The sequence below is a fragment of the Hemiscyllium ocellatum genome, chromosome 10 (genome assembly GCF_020745735.1).
Source record: "Hemiscyllium ocellatum isolate sHemOce1 chromosome 10, sHemOce1.pat.X.cur, whole genome shotgun sequence".
Taxonomy (NCBI): domain Eukaryota; kingdom Metazoa; phylum Chordata; class Chondrichthyes; order Orectolobiformes; family Hemiscylliidae; genus Hemiscyllium; species Hemiscyllium ocellatum.
In genome coordinates, this window is record NC_083410.1 from 10,374,147 (window position 1) to 10,388,224 (window position 14,078).

Below are 14,078 nucleotides of genomic sequence, written 5' to 3' on the forward strand. Positions count from 1 at the left end.
AATACTGATTTTCAGTATTCAGAGAAGCACAAAGGTCATTGTCCCCTTTCCCACCTTCATCTGAAGATCAGTTTTCATTTTTTTTTGCAAACAAAACCTTTAGTTTCTTCACAAAAGGCAAAGAATTGTGGTTGTTGGGAATCTGAAGCAAAAACAGTGTCAGAAAAACTCTGCAGTTCTGGCAGTATCTGTGGAGAGAGAAACAGAGTTAACATTTCCAGTGCAGTGACCCTCTGACGCAAAACATTAACTCTGTTTCTTTTCCCACAGATACTGCGAGACCTGCTGAGTTTCTCCAGCAATCTCTGCTTTTGTTTTATTTTTTTAAACCCTGCATTGCTAACTGTTGCATGTGGTGCCAGATAGTTCTTAAATGTAAGCTCATGCAACACAGAGATCCTTGCAACCTTTATTGAGTCTTCTTTGTGTCCTTGTTCCCTCGAGATTGGTCCTGTCTGAGGAGAAGAAAATAACTCACAGGAAGGATACTATCAAGCTGGAGAGGGTTGAGAAGAGATTTACCAGGATGTTGCCGGGTATTGAAAGTTTGAGTTGTAATGAAAGGCTGGATAAGCTGGGTCATTTTTCACTGGAGCGTAGGGGGTTGAGAGGCGACCTGATCGAAGTTTATAAAATAATGAGGTGTATAGATAGAGTTAATGGGAGGTGTGTTTTCCCTCAGATGGGGGATTTCAAGACAGGGGTGGCACATTTTTAAGGTGAGAGGAGAAAGATTTAAAAAAGACATGAGGGGCAATTTTTTTTTTGCATGGTTTGAATGTGGAATGAACTTCCTGAGGAAGTGGTGGATTTGAGTACAAATACATTTAAAAGACTTTTGAATAAATACATGAATAATAAGGGTTTGAAGGGATATAGGCCAGGAGCAGGCAGGTGAGATTAGTTTAGTTTGGGATTATGGTCAGTATGGACTGGTAGGACCGAAGGGTCTGTTTCTGTGCTGGACGACTCTACGACTCTATGACATGAAATCTCATGCTACACAGAAAGAGAATCCCAATTCCTAATTCTCAGAGCTGATTCATGTCCTCTCTCTCTCTCTCTCTCTCCCCCCCCCCAGCTCAAGCTGTATGCTGAGAAGTTTGAGGAGTTCCAGGGGACACTGACAAAAAGCAACGAAACATTCAGCAACTTCAAACAGGACATGGAAAAGGTCAGCTATTCTGAAGTTGATTGAGGGCAGTGACAGATCATTCAATTTCCAAGCGATGGAAGGCAGGATCTACACAGACTTTGCTACCTTCCCTGATTTGGGAAGGAAGAGGGATTACTTTGTGAGGCTCTGGTGGCAAATGTGGGTCTGAGCACAGAGGGTTAAGAATGCCATAGCCCTCCCCCTGTTAACAAAGTTCATGAGCTGCATTTCATGCAAATTCTTCCTGAAGTCTTAGTGGTCTTAACCCTTGTGATAAGTGTGAATGTTTGTCACCTGGAACCATAGCGAAAGAGATAAATAAATTGCATTTATATAGCAACTTTTGCAAGACACATCAAAGCGCTTTAAAGCCAATGAAGTATTTTGTGAAGTGCAGTTAATGTCGTAATTTGGAAACGCAGGCAGGAAGCTCTCACAAAGAGCAATGCGAAATTGACTAGCTCCATCTATTTTAATGATGTTGATTGAGAAGTGAGTACTTGGGAGGACACTGGATGAGTGTCATCTCACCTTTCCTTTCAAATATTTCCCTGGGATCTTTTTGCATCCACTGGAGAAAGGAGACAGGGCCTTGAGTCAATATCAACGCCCTTGACAGTGATGCACTCGCTCAGTATTGCACTGGCAGTATCAGTCTGGGTTACTTGTTCAAAAAGTTCGGATTGAGACTGTGTCTGACAGTCCACTCCTCCCTCTGAGCTAGGAGTCTTAGCCACTGTTGCCAGTGTTTGGGGTATGGTGGTATGTTTACACATAGTTTCACTGTCTGTGTTGTTGGCGTGGGTGGTGGTGCTACAACTTATGTTGATCTTTGTTTAACAGCTTGGAATATCAGAGTCCCCAACACATGAAGCAGTGAGGGTGGTGCTGACACATGAGAGACACGTGTTTAACGGAAGGCAGGAGGGTGGCAGTCATGGCAGAAATAAACATGCAACAGGTCACATGGTCAGACTGTCAATAGACTGAAGTTTTAATTGGACCCATTTGCAAAGAGAGAGAGAACGAAAGCCAGACCTCTAATATCGAGCCTTTCATTACCTCAGGGTGTCCCAAAGCGTTATCTTAGAATATGATCATAGGATCAGAGAATTGTTCTTTTTATTATTTGTTCAAGGGGCATGAGTATGGCTGACTGGGCCAGCAGTTACTGTCCATCCCTAATTGCACTGGAGAAAGTGTGGGTGAGTACGTTTTTGTTGTGTAGTTGTTGTTGTAATGTAGGAAATGCAGCAACTGGTTTGCACACAGCAAGATCCCACAAACAACAACTTGAAACTGACCAGATCAGCTACTTGAACAATGTCGATCGAGGGGTAAATACTTCAACCTTTGCAGTCCTGGCTGTGTAGAGCATTGGCAGTGTTGTCAGGAAGGGAGTTTTAGGAAGTTGATCCAATGACACTGAAGGAACGGCCATATATGGACAGGTTGGACCGAAGGGTCTGTTTCCATGCTGTACATCTCTATGACTCTATGACTGGCCGAGAGGGGGTTTTGTAGCTGTTGGTATTCCCATGTACCTGCTGCCCTGAACTTTGGAGATGGTAGAGGTTTGAAGGATGGTGCCAGGGTTGGAGAATCTGAGCTACAGGGAGAGGCTGAACAGGCTGGGGCTGTTTTCCCTGGAGCATCAGAGGCTGAGGGATGACCTTATGGAGGTTTACAAAATTATGAGGGGCATGGATAGGGTAAATAGACAAAGTCTTTTCCCAGGGGTGGGGGAGACCAGAATTAGAACGCATAGGGTTAGGGTGAGAGGGGAAAGATATAAAAGAGAGCTAAGGGGCAACTTTTTCACGCAGAGGGTGGTACGTGTATGGAATGAGTTGCCAGAGGATGTGGTGGAGGCTGGTACAATTGCAACATTTAAGAGGCATTTGGATGGGTATATGAATAGGAAGGGTTTGGAGGGATATGGGCCGGGTGCTGGCAGTGGGACTAGATTGGGTTGGGATATCTGGTCAGCATGAACAGGTTGGACTGAAGGGTCTATTTCTGTGCTGTACATCCCTATAACTCTATGACTCTGTGGATGGTGCTGTAAAAGGAGCTTGGTGAATTACTCCAGTGCATTTGGAACAGTTAAGCACTTATTGAAGACTAGCCACTATTGTAATGGAGTAAGTGGAAGGATATAGGAACCAGTTGGATAAGTGGGTCGGATCTACTGGAGATCAGGATGTCTCTGCACCAAATGGTTTATTGATGAAATTAAGATAAAGATTGCATTTGTATAGTACCCTTCACAGCTTCAGCAAATACACACATGACTTCTGTGAGGTCTCAGAAATATGCAAATTGACCAGTTGGTCCATGTTAGCGGAGGTGGTTGAAGGATAAAATGCATAATGCAATACCTGCTCTTTAAGTAGCACCATGGTATCATTTATACCATTTTAAACAGCCTCAGATTAGCATCCACGAAAGTAGCAGCCTTGTGTATGCGCTCAGATCTCAGAAATGGGCATATTAAACCCACAAGGTGTTGCACATTGAGGGGAGCAGAAAGACATTGTAGGTGAGCTGAGCTGAAATGGGACATGTTTCCCCTGTTGTAACCTCCTTTGTGCTACACTTACAGATGACGAAGAGGATGAAGAAACTCGAAAAGGAGACAATAATGTGGAAAACCAAGTGGGAATCCTGCAACAAGGCTCTCCTGGACATGATTGATGAGGTGAGGATTGAGTCCGCCATTGGAAGCAAACACCCATCTCTGAGGTTTCATCTCAGCTCACCTTTGTCTCATTGATCAGAGAGTAACCAATTCAAATCTTGGCGACTAGCACAGGGATTCCATCATTCTCCCCTGAGATAGGAAAGATGGGTACCAGGTTGGGGATGGGCATGGGAGAGGGCTGCCAGGGTAATGATGCAGAAGACCTGAAGACCACTAAGGTTTCAGGGCTAGAACATTCCACAGGTTTATCCATTCACTAACCCTGAGTCCCATGCAACCTCCAATCCTGGAGAGGGTGGTAATTGTCCCTGGACCAGCCATGGAGAGGCCCAGGCCAACGTTTTAAGGACGTAAGTTAAAATTCTGCCATAAGTGGAATTTAAATTCAGTTCACGATTCTGGATTGTAAGTGTAGTCTCCATGACGGTGACCATGGCAACAATCATCGATTGTCATTTGAAAACCCATCTGGCAATATTAAAAAACAAAATAACCTGTCTGGTTTATTTAGAGAAATCCTTACCGTGTCTGCAACCTATAGATGACTCCAGACTCCACAGCAATCGGGTTGTCTCTTAACTGTCCGCTGAAAGGGCCCACTTAGTTTAGGGGCAATTAGGAATGGGCAGTAAGTGTTGGTCCAGCCACTGACATCCATATCCATGAATGAATTTATTAAAAATAATGATGGAGCAGAATTACTCTTATGGTGACAGTGTCCCGACCTCAGAGGCCTGTGTTCAGGTTTAACCTCCTCCAAAGGTTTACATTCATAGATACGTACAGTGCAGAAAATAATTACCACTAAAGACGCGCTAGCCAAATTTCTTGCATTTGTCCCCATCCTTGAATGTTATATATTGTTCAATTTTTTTTTTAAAGTTTGTAAGGTATCCAGCCTCCCCTACCTTCCCAGGCAGCGCATGCCAAATTCTCATCACCCACTGAGTGAAAACGTTCTTTTCCGAAGTCCCCCTGAATCTCCTGCCCCTTACCCTAAAATCATGCCCCTTCGTGACTGTCCCCTCAGGGGAATAGCTGCTCTCTCGATTCGCCCTATCCATACCCCTCATAATCTTATACACCTCAAGCATGTGGTCTACAAAATCATGAGGGGCATGGATAGGATAAATAGACAAAATCTTTTCCTTGGGGTGGGGGAGTCCAGAACTAGAGGGCATAGGTTTAGGGTGAGAGGGGAAAGATATAAAAGAGACCTAAGGGGCAACTTTTTCACGCAGAGGAATGTACGGAATGAGCTGCCAGAGGATGTGGTGGCGGCTGGTGCAAGCACAACATTTAGAAAGCATCTGGATGGGTATATGAATAGGAAGGGTTTGGAGGGATATGGGCCGGGTGCTGGCAGGTGGGACTAGATTGGGTTGGGATATCTGGTCGGCATGGACGGGTTGGACCGAAGGGTCTGTTTCCGTGCTGTACATCTCTATGACTCTAAATTCCCCTCAGTCTTAATGTTTTAATGTAACAACATTTCTGAAAAGGTTGATTAGAAAATATCTAACTATAAAGCTCTCTGGTCTGGTATAAAAACCCAACAAGTTCAGCAATGACTCAATTTGTTGTGGTGCTTTTATAGTATTGTGGTCTGGGGGACAAATATTGACCAAGGACACAATTGGGAATTCCCCACTCTACCCCACCCCTGCCACCAGTCTTCTTCAAAATAGGGCTGTGGGATTTCTAGTGTGAGAGGCCAACAAGTGCTTCATCTGAAAAGCAACACCTCCAACAGTGCAGCCCTCCCACGATACCTGCACTGAAAGCTGACGAACTCACGTCTCTGATGTGGAACTAAGACTCACCAGTTTCTGACTCAGAATGCTACCCATTGACTCAGAGTGCTACCCACTGAACCCCAGTGCAGCTGCTTACAGTGCGTGGGAAGATTTGTTGCAAAGAAATGAAATTAAAAATCTGATGAAGGAAACAACTAGGGCATCGCTATATTCCTGAAGCAGGGGACTGCCTCACAGTTCCAGGGACCAGGGTTCGATTCCCACCTTGGATGACTGTCTGTGTAGAGTTTGCACATTCTCCCGTGTCTGCGTGGGTTTCCTCTGGTGCTCCGGTTTCCTCCCACAATCCAAACATGTGCAGGTTAGGTGAATTGACCATGCTAAATTGCCCATAGTGTTCAGGGATGTATAGGTTAGGTGTATTAGTCTGGGGTAAATGTAGGGGAATTGGTCTGAATGGGCTACTCTTCAAAGGGTCAGTGTGGACTTGTTGGGCCAAAGGGCCTGTTTCCATACTGTAGGGAATCTAATCTAATCTTAAAAAAAAGTCTAATCCAATCTAATGTGGCCTGGAACCGCATTCACTGATCGATTGCCCTGAGTGGTGAGTGTCACAGGGCCGACAGTACAACTGAGGTCTATAGGCTCCATCCCCTAACTTATCTCAATCTGAGCTTGAGTCAGTTTTATTTTATTCATTCGTGGGCTGTGGGTGTTGCTGACTGGGACAGCATTTATTGCCCGTCCCTAATTGCTCAGAGTGCAGTGAGGCTAAGAGGTCACCTTACAGAGGTTTATAAAATCATGAGGGGCGTGCATAGAGTGAATAGACAAGATCTTTTCTCCAGGATAGGGGAGTCCAAACGGGATGGCATATGTTTAAGATGACAGGGGAAAATGTAAATGCAATGTAAGGGGCAACATTTTCATTCATAGGCTGGTGTGTGTATGGAATGAGCTGCCAGAGGAAGTGGTGGAGGCTGGTACAATTACAATATTTAAAAGGCATCTGGATGGTGATATGGATAGGAAGGGTTTGGAGGGACATGGGCCAAATGCTGACAAATGGGACTAGATTAATGTACAATATCCAGTCGGCACCGACAAATTGGATTGAAGGGTTTGTTTCCATGCTGTTACATCTCTAATGATGTGAGAGTCAACCACATTGCTGTGGGTCTGGAGTCACACATAGGCCAGACCAAATAAGTATGACAGTTTCCTGCCCTAAGGAGATTAGTGAACCAGATGGGTTTATCTGACAATCAACAATGGATTTATGGTCATTAGTAGACTTTTAGTTCCAGATTTTTTTTAGTGAACTCAAATTCCATCATTTGCCATGGCAGGATTCAAACCTGGGTCCCCAGCACATTACCTGGGTCTCTGGATTAATGACTCAGCAGTAAAGCCATTGGGGCATTACCTCCCCGAACCTACAGTATCCCTGACCCCTCGGCAAACAGTTGCTTTGATAGCTTGAATAAAGCTGATATTAGCAGGTTGAGGGGAGATCTAATAGAAACTTACAAGATAATGATGGCTTAGAAATGGTGGACGCTGGGAAGTTGTTTCCATTAGGTGGGGAGACAAGGACCCATGGGCACAGCCTTAGAATTAGAGGGGGTCAATTTAGAATGGAAAGGAGGAAACATTTCATCAGCCAGAGAATGGTGGGCCTGTGGAATTCATTGCCACGGAGCACAGTGGAGGCCGGGATTTTAACGTCTTCAAGGCAGAGATTGATAAATTCTTGATCTCGCAAAGAATTAAGGCCTAAGGGGAGAATGCAGGTCAGTGGAATTGAAACACCCGTCAGCCATGATTAAATGGCAGAGTGGATTCGATGGGCTGAATGGCCTTACTTCCACTCCTCCATCTTATGGTGCTATATTGCCTGAAAAGGTGGTGGAAGCAGTTCTAATATAAATTGTAAAAGGAAATTGGATGAATGCTTGAAAAGCAACAATTTACAAAACCACAGAAACAAGGCAGAGTCAAGATTAACCAGATAGGTCTTTCCAAGTGACGGCACAAGCACTGAGGGCTGAAAGGCCTCTTTAGCACAGTATTAATATTACCCTGCGGTCCTCTGTTACAGAGAGAAGTGCGATCCAAGGAATACGAGTGCTTCCAAATGAAGATCCAGAGACTGGAAAACCTTTGCAGAGCTCTGCAGGAAGAAAGGACTGAGCTCTACAAGAGGATTATGGATATCCGCATTAAGGAAGACAAATCAGAGTCCCTGGTGGATGAAGAAGAGAGTGGGGAGAAACAGGAGGAGAAAGGTACAGAAGAAACGCCGGACTCCACTCCGCAAGAAAGCCGACTACTGCACCTGGCCGCGGCCTTCAAAGTGGTACACAGTGCAGACGAAGAAACCCACACGGATGAATTCATGGACAATGCTGCTCCACTGGAGTCTGACACAGAAACTCCAATGTCAATCACAGAGGCTTTAAGGTCCCTATTACAAGAAAGCCAGGCAGAGGCAAACAATGCTATAGAAACACTCACACTGGCTCCTGCTCCACCAACAGTTCCTGCTCCTGCTCTCGCTCCTGCTCCAGCTCCACATCCACTTCTGGATTCTGTCCCTACTCCAGCACCAGTTCTGGGGTCTGTCTCTGCTCCTGCTCCTGCATCAGTTCCCACATCCGTATCTGCTCCTGCTCCTGCATCAGTTCCGGAATCTATGTCCGCCTCTGTTCCAGGATCTGTATCTGCTCCTGCTCCAGTTCCAGGATCCATATCTGCTCCAGTTCCAGGATCCATATCTGCTCCAGTTCCAGGATCCATATCTGCTCCAGTTCCAGGATCCATATCTGCTCCAGTTCCGGAATCTATGTCCGCTTCTGTTCCAGGATCTGTATCTGCTCCTGCTCCAGGTCCAGGATCCATATCTGCTCCTGCTTCTGCTCCAGTTCTAATTCCAGGATTTGTTCGGGAATCGGGAGGTACTAGAGATGAACAGAGGCCTGTCCAGGGGGAGACTGTGAGGCAGATAGAAGACACAGACATGGATGCAGTTGACTAATTGGAAAATATAACCAGACACTATCCATCAGTTGTTAACACTTACCATTAAGACATGGGTTTGGTTTCCAATACTTAATGCAGTGAAATGTAAATATGTGTCGACTCTGGTTTTTTTGTCGTCTTTCTTCACACTAACTCATAAGAAAACACTGTTATTTCCAATGCTTTAAGTAAACAGATACCATTAGATCTATTCTTTCTCAGAGATAAGTGGCAAAAATTCTTTCATATCTGTGAAACATTCAGGACAACATGCTGCACTGCAGCTTCACCGTCTCTCACACACCCACACCCACCTACACACACACACACACACACACACACACCCACACCCACCCAAACACAAACCCACACACACACACACACACGCACACACACACCCACACTCACACACCCACACACACACCCACACCCACCCACACACCCACCCACATCCACACACACGTACACATACACCTACACACACACTCACACACCCACACACACCCACCCACCCACATCCACACACACGTACACATACACCTACACACACACCCACACACACCCACCCACACACACCCACCCACACACAAACCCACACACGCACACACACCCACACCCACCCACACACACACGCACACACCCAAACACCCACCCACACACACACACCCACACCCACCCACACACCCACACCCACACACACCCACCCCCACCCACACCAATCCACACGCACACACACACACCCACACCCACACACACGCACACACACCCACACCCACACACCCACCCTCACCCACACCCACCCACACGCACACACACCCACACACCCACCCACCCACACACACACACCCACACACACACCCTCCCACACACACATACCCACACCCACACACCCACCTATACCCACCCACACACACACACACACACCTACCCACACACACAGACGCACACACAAGACACGCACACACAAGACACACACACACAGTAGCACACTCAGAGCTCACTGTCACTCAGAACGCATAATACACTCAGGGATCACTGTGATCCACTCAAACCTCACTGACACACAAAAACTGTGATTCCTTCAGACCTCATTGTGATTCCTCTAGGTCTCACCGTGAATCCTTCAGATCACTCCACAATTCCCTCAGATCTCACTATGATTCACTCAAATCCAGCTGTGATGCCCTCAGATCCAGCTGTGATGCTCTCAGATCCCACCGTGATTTCCTCAGATCCCTCTGTGATTCCCTTCCATCCCACTATGATTCCCTTCCATCCCACTGTGATTCCCTCAGATCCCTCTGTGATGCCATTCCATTCCACTGTGATTCCCTTCCATCCTACTGTGATTCCCTCAGATCCCTCTGTGATTCCCTCAAATCTCACTGTGATTCCCTCAGATCCCTCTGTGATTCACTCAGATCCCATTGTGATTCCCTCAGATCTCACTGTGATTCCCTCAGATCTCACTGTGATTCCCTTCCATTCCACTGTGATTCCCTCAGATCCCTCTGTGATTCACTCGGATCCCACTGTGAAGCCCTCAGATCTCACTGTGATTCCCTCAGATCCCACTGTGATTCCCTTCCATCCTACTGTGATTCCCTCAGATCCCTCTGTGATTCCCTCAGATCTCACTGTGATTCCCTCTGATCTCACTTTGATTGCCTTCCATTCCACTGTGATTCACTCAGATCTCACTGTGATTCTCTCAGATCCCTCTGTGGTTCCCTCAGATCCCACTGTGATTCCCTCAGATCCCTCTGTGATTCCCTCAGATCTCACTGTGATTCCCTCAGATCCCACTGTGATGCCTCAGATCCCACTGTTATTCCCTCAGATCCCTCTGTGATTCCCTTCCATCCCACTGTGATTCCCTCAGATCTCACTGTGATTCACTTGGATCCCTCTGTGATTCCCTCAGATCTCACTGTGATTCCCTCAGATCCCTCTGTGATTCCCTCAAATCTCACTGTGATTCCCTCAGATCCCTCTGTGATTCACTCAGATCCCATTGTGATTCCCTCAGATCTCACTGTGATTCCCTTCCATTCCACTGTGATTCCCTCAGATCCCTCTGTGATACCATTCCATTCCACTGTGATTCACTCAGATCCCACTGTGATGCCCTCAGATCTCACTGTGATTCCCTCAGATCCCACTGTGATTCCCTCAGATCCCTCTGTGATTCACTCGGATCCCACTGTGAAGCCCTCAGATCTCACTGTGATTCCCTCAGATCCCACTGTGATTCCCTCAGATCTCACTGTGATTCCCTCTGATCTCACTTTGATTGCCTTCCATTCCACTGTGATTCACTCAGATCTCACTGTGATTCTCTCAGATCCCTCTGTGGTTCCCTCAGATCCCTCTGTGATTCCCTCAGATCTCACTGTGATTCCCTCAGATCCCACTGTGATGCCTCAGATCCCACTGTTATTCCCTCAGATCCCTCTGTGATTCCCTTCCATCCCACTGTGATTCCCTCAGATCTCACTGTGATTCACTTGGATCCCTCTGTGATTCCCTCAGATCTCACTGTGATTCCCTCAGATCCCTCTGTGATTCCCTCAGATCTCACTGTGATTCCCTCAGATCCCACTGTGATTCCCTCAGATCTCACTGTGAAGCCCTCAGATCCTACTGTGATGCCCTCAGATCCCTCTGTGGTTCCCTCAGATCTCACTGTGATTCACTTGGATCCCACTGTGATGCCCTCAGATCCCTCTGTGATTCCTTCAGATCTCATTGTGATTCCTTCAGATCTCACTGATAAACACGAAGCTTGTGATACACATAGAGCTCACTGATACACACAGAACCTGCTACAATACAGTGAAAACCACTATGACACATTTAAAACTCAGTGACATGCTCAGGACTCACTGTGAATTTACTGTTACACTCGGACATCACAAATATGCTGTATAGCCACAGGTCAATATAATGAGCACTCTTCACGCTGAGCAGAAAAATACTCGTGGTCTAAGTTTTCTTTTTCCATGACAGTTGACTTGGCCCGAAAGTTTAAGAGCTAGGAGCAAAAATAGGCCATTCAGCCCCTCAAGTCTCCTCCACAATTTATCACATTCATGGCTGGTCTCATCTCAGCCTCAACTTCACTTTCCCTTCAACTCATTACTAATTACAAATCTATCCATCTCCTCCCTACATTTATTCAGTATCCCAGTGTCTACAATACCCTGGGGTAATGAATTACAAAAACCCATGACCCTTTGAGGAGTAATTACTCCTTACATTTTTTTTTTAAAAATCTGCTACCCCTTATTCTAAAATGATGGCCTCTGGGTGTGACTTGCCTCACAAGGAGAAACACCCTCTCCACATCTGCTCTGTCAATACTCTTTAACATCTTTATATACCTCGATTAGAACTGCTCTTATTCTTCTTAATATTCTGGAGAGCATGGGCCTAATCTGCTCAATCTCCCTTCATCAGACAAACCTCTTAATGTTTAGAGTCGATGAATTTTCATCAGAAGAAAGTAATAAATCTAATTTGATTGTGAGCTTTTAAATCTCTGTCGTCTTCTGTTCCTGATGACATCAATGTAAAATGTTAACGGGCCTAATCTTGAATGAGTTAAAACCATGCCTTAAACACTTGTGTTTTTCTGCACAGATGCTGCCTGATGTACTGAGTGTGCTTTTAAAAATTATGTTTGATCCTATTTGTGAGATGTCACTGCCAAAGAGCACAAAGACACTTTGTTCATTCTTCCATTCGACTGTCACTTGGAGAGTTGTGTGGACTTGATGGGCTGAATGGCCTCCTTCCAAATTGTAGGGCTTCGATGATTCCAGTCAATGCACTAAGAAGAGACCCATTTGCCTGATGCACTCAGCCAGTTCTGCCACTGTGTTACTTATACAGGACCACCTCTTCACTCGAATCGCCCATGCTTTCTCCAAGTAACTCGATACCCTGACCCACCTGAGAAGGACATTGGCAATATTACTGGACCCGTAATCTTGCAACCCAAATTTTAAATCATGAATTCAAAACACACCTCAGGAATTTAATTAATTAAATCAATTTGAAATAAAACATTATCATTAACAATGGTCAATAAACCACGCGACTTCAAAAAATTTCCTTCGGGAAGGAGACCCTCAGCGTCTGTCCTAAATGTGACTCCAGACCCACAATGATGTGCCTGACTCTTAACCAACCTCCAAAATGTCCAACAGGGCCATTGTAACTGACTAGAGAGAGCAGCACTGTGAGTGTTCTTACACCAGGCAGACTGCAGTGGTGCAAGATGGCAAATCACGACAGGATTCTCAATGGCAACCAAGGATGGACAGTTCACAAATGCTGGCCCAGTCAGCGCTGCTCACATCCCAATGAGGATTTATTTTATAAAAAAATTTCAGTCTCTCTTCTTGAAGTGTCGCAATTGATTCTGGTCCCAGTGGCTTGGCAGAACAGAACTGGATTATTAATGACAACACTTTCTGCCTTGCACTCATTAGCAAAAACACAAGAAAGGTTAACTTACCTCCTGACTCCCCAAAATGCATCCAACATCTTCAAGGCACAAGTCAGGAGTGTGATGGAATATCCCCTACTTGCCTGGATGGGGGCAGCTCCAACAACACTCAAGAAGCTTGACACCATCTAAAGTAATGATGAAGGGCTTTTGCCCGAAACGTCGATTTTCCTGCTCCTCGGATGCTGCCTGACCTGCTGTGCTTTTCCAGCACCACTCTAATCTTGACTCTGATCTCCAGCATCTGCAGTACGCACTTTTGCCTACCATCTAAAGTAAAGCAACCTGCTTGATTGGCACCACATCCACAAGCATCCACTCCCTCCACCACCGACGCTCAGCAACAGCAGTGTGTACTATCCATAAAATGTACTGCAGCTGCTCAGTGAGGCTCCTCAAACAGTATCTTTCAAACCTGTGAAGGACAAGGGCAGCAAATACAGAGGGACACAACCACCTGTAAGTTCCTCTCCAAGTCACTCACCATCCCAACTTGGAAATATCTCACCGTTCCTTTATTGTCGCTGGGTCAAAATCCTGGAATTCCTTCCCTAACAGCACTGGACATATCTCTACACCAAATAGTCTACAACTGTTCAAGAAAACCACCACCTTCTCAAGGGGCATTTAGGGATGAACATAAAAGCTGCCCTAGCCATTGACACTTACATTTATAGAACATAGAACAGTACAGGCTCTTTGGCCCTCAATGTTGAGCCAACCTTTTATCCTACTCTAAGATCAAACTAACCTACTAACCCTTCATTTTAGTATCATCCATTTGCCTATCCAAGAGTCGCTTAAATGTCCCTAATGTATCCAAATCTACTACCACTGCTGGCAGTACATTCCTAGCACCCACCACTCTCTGAGTAAAGAACTTACCTCTGACATCTCCCCTAAACCTTCCTCCAATCACCTGAATAT

The 14,078-nt window shown here is 45.7% G+C and overlaps 1 protein-coding gene across 1 annotated transcript in view; it reads left to right on the forward strand.

Moving 5' to 3' along the window:
- The window catches only part of txlnba (taxilin beta a), a 51,563-nt gene extending 42,508 nt beyond the window's left edge, over window positions 1–9,055 (forward strand). The window contains exons 8-10 of the mRNA XM_060831229.1: window positions 1,082–1,174; window positions 3,762–3,857; window positions 7,719–9,055. Coding sequence (XP_060687212.1) covers window positions 1,082–1,174; window positions 3,762–3,857; window positions 7,719–8,654 — 1,125 coding nt within the window. The 3' untranslated portion in view covers window positions 8,655–9,055. The remainder of the gene's footprint in view (window positions 1–1,081; window positions 1,175–3,761; window positions 3,858–7,718) is intronic.
- The last annotated feature ends 5,023 nt before the right edge of the window (window positions 9,056–14,078 follow it).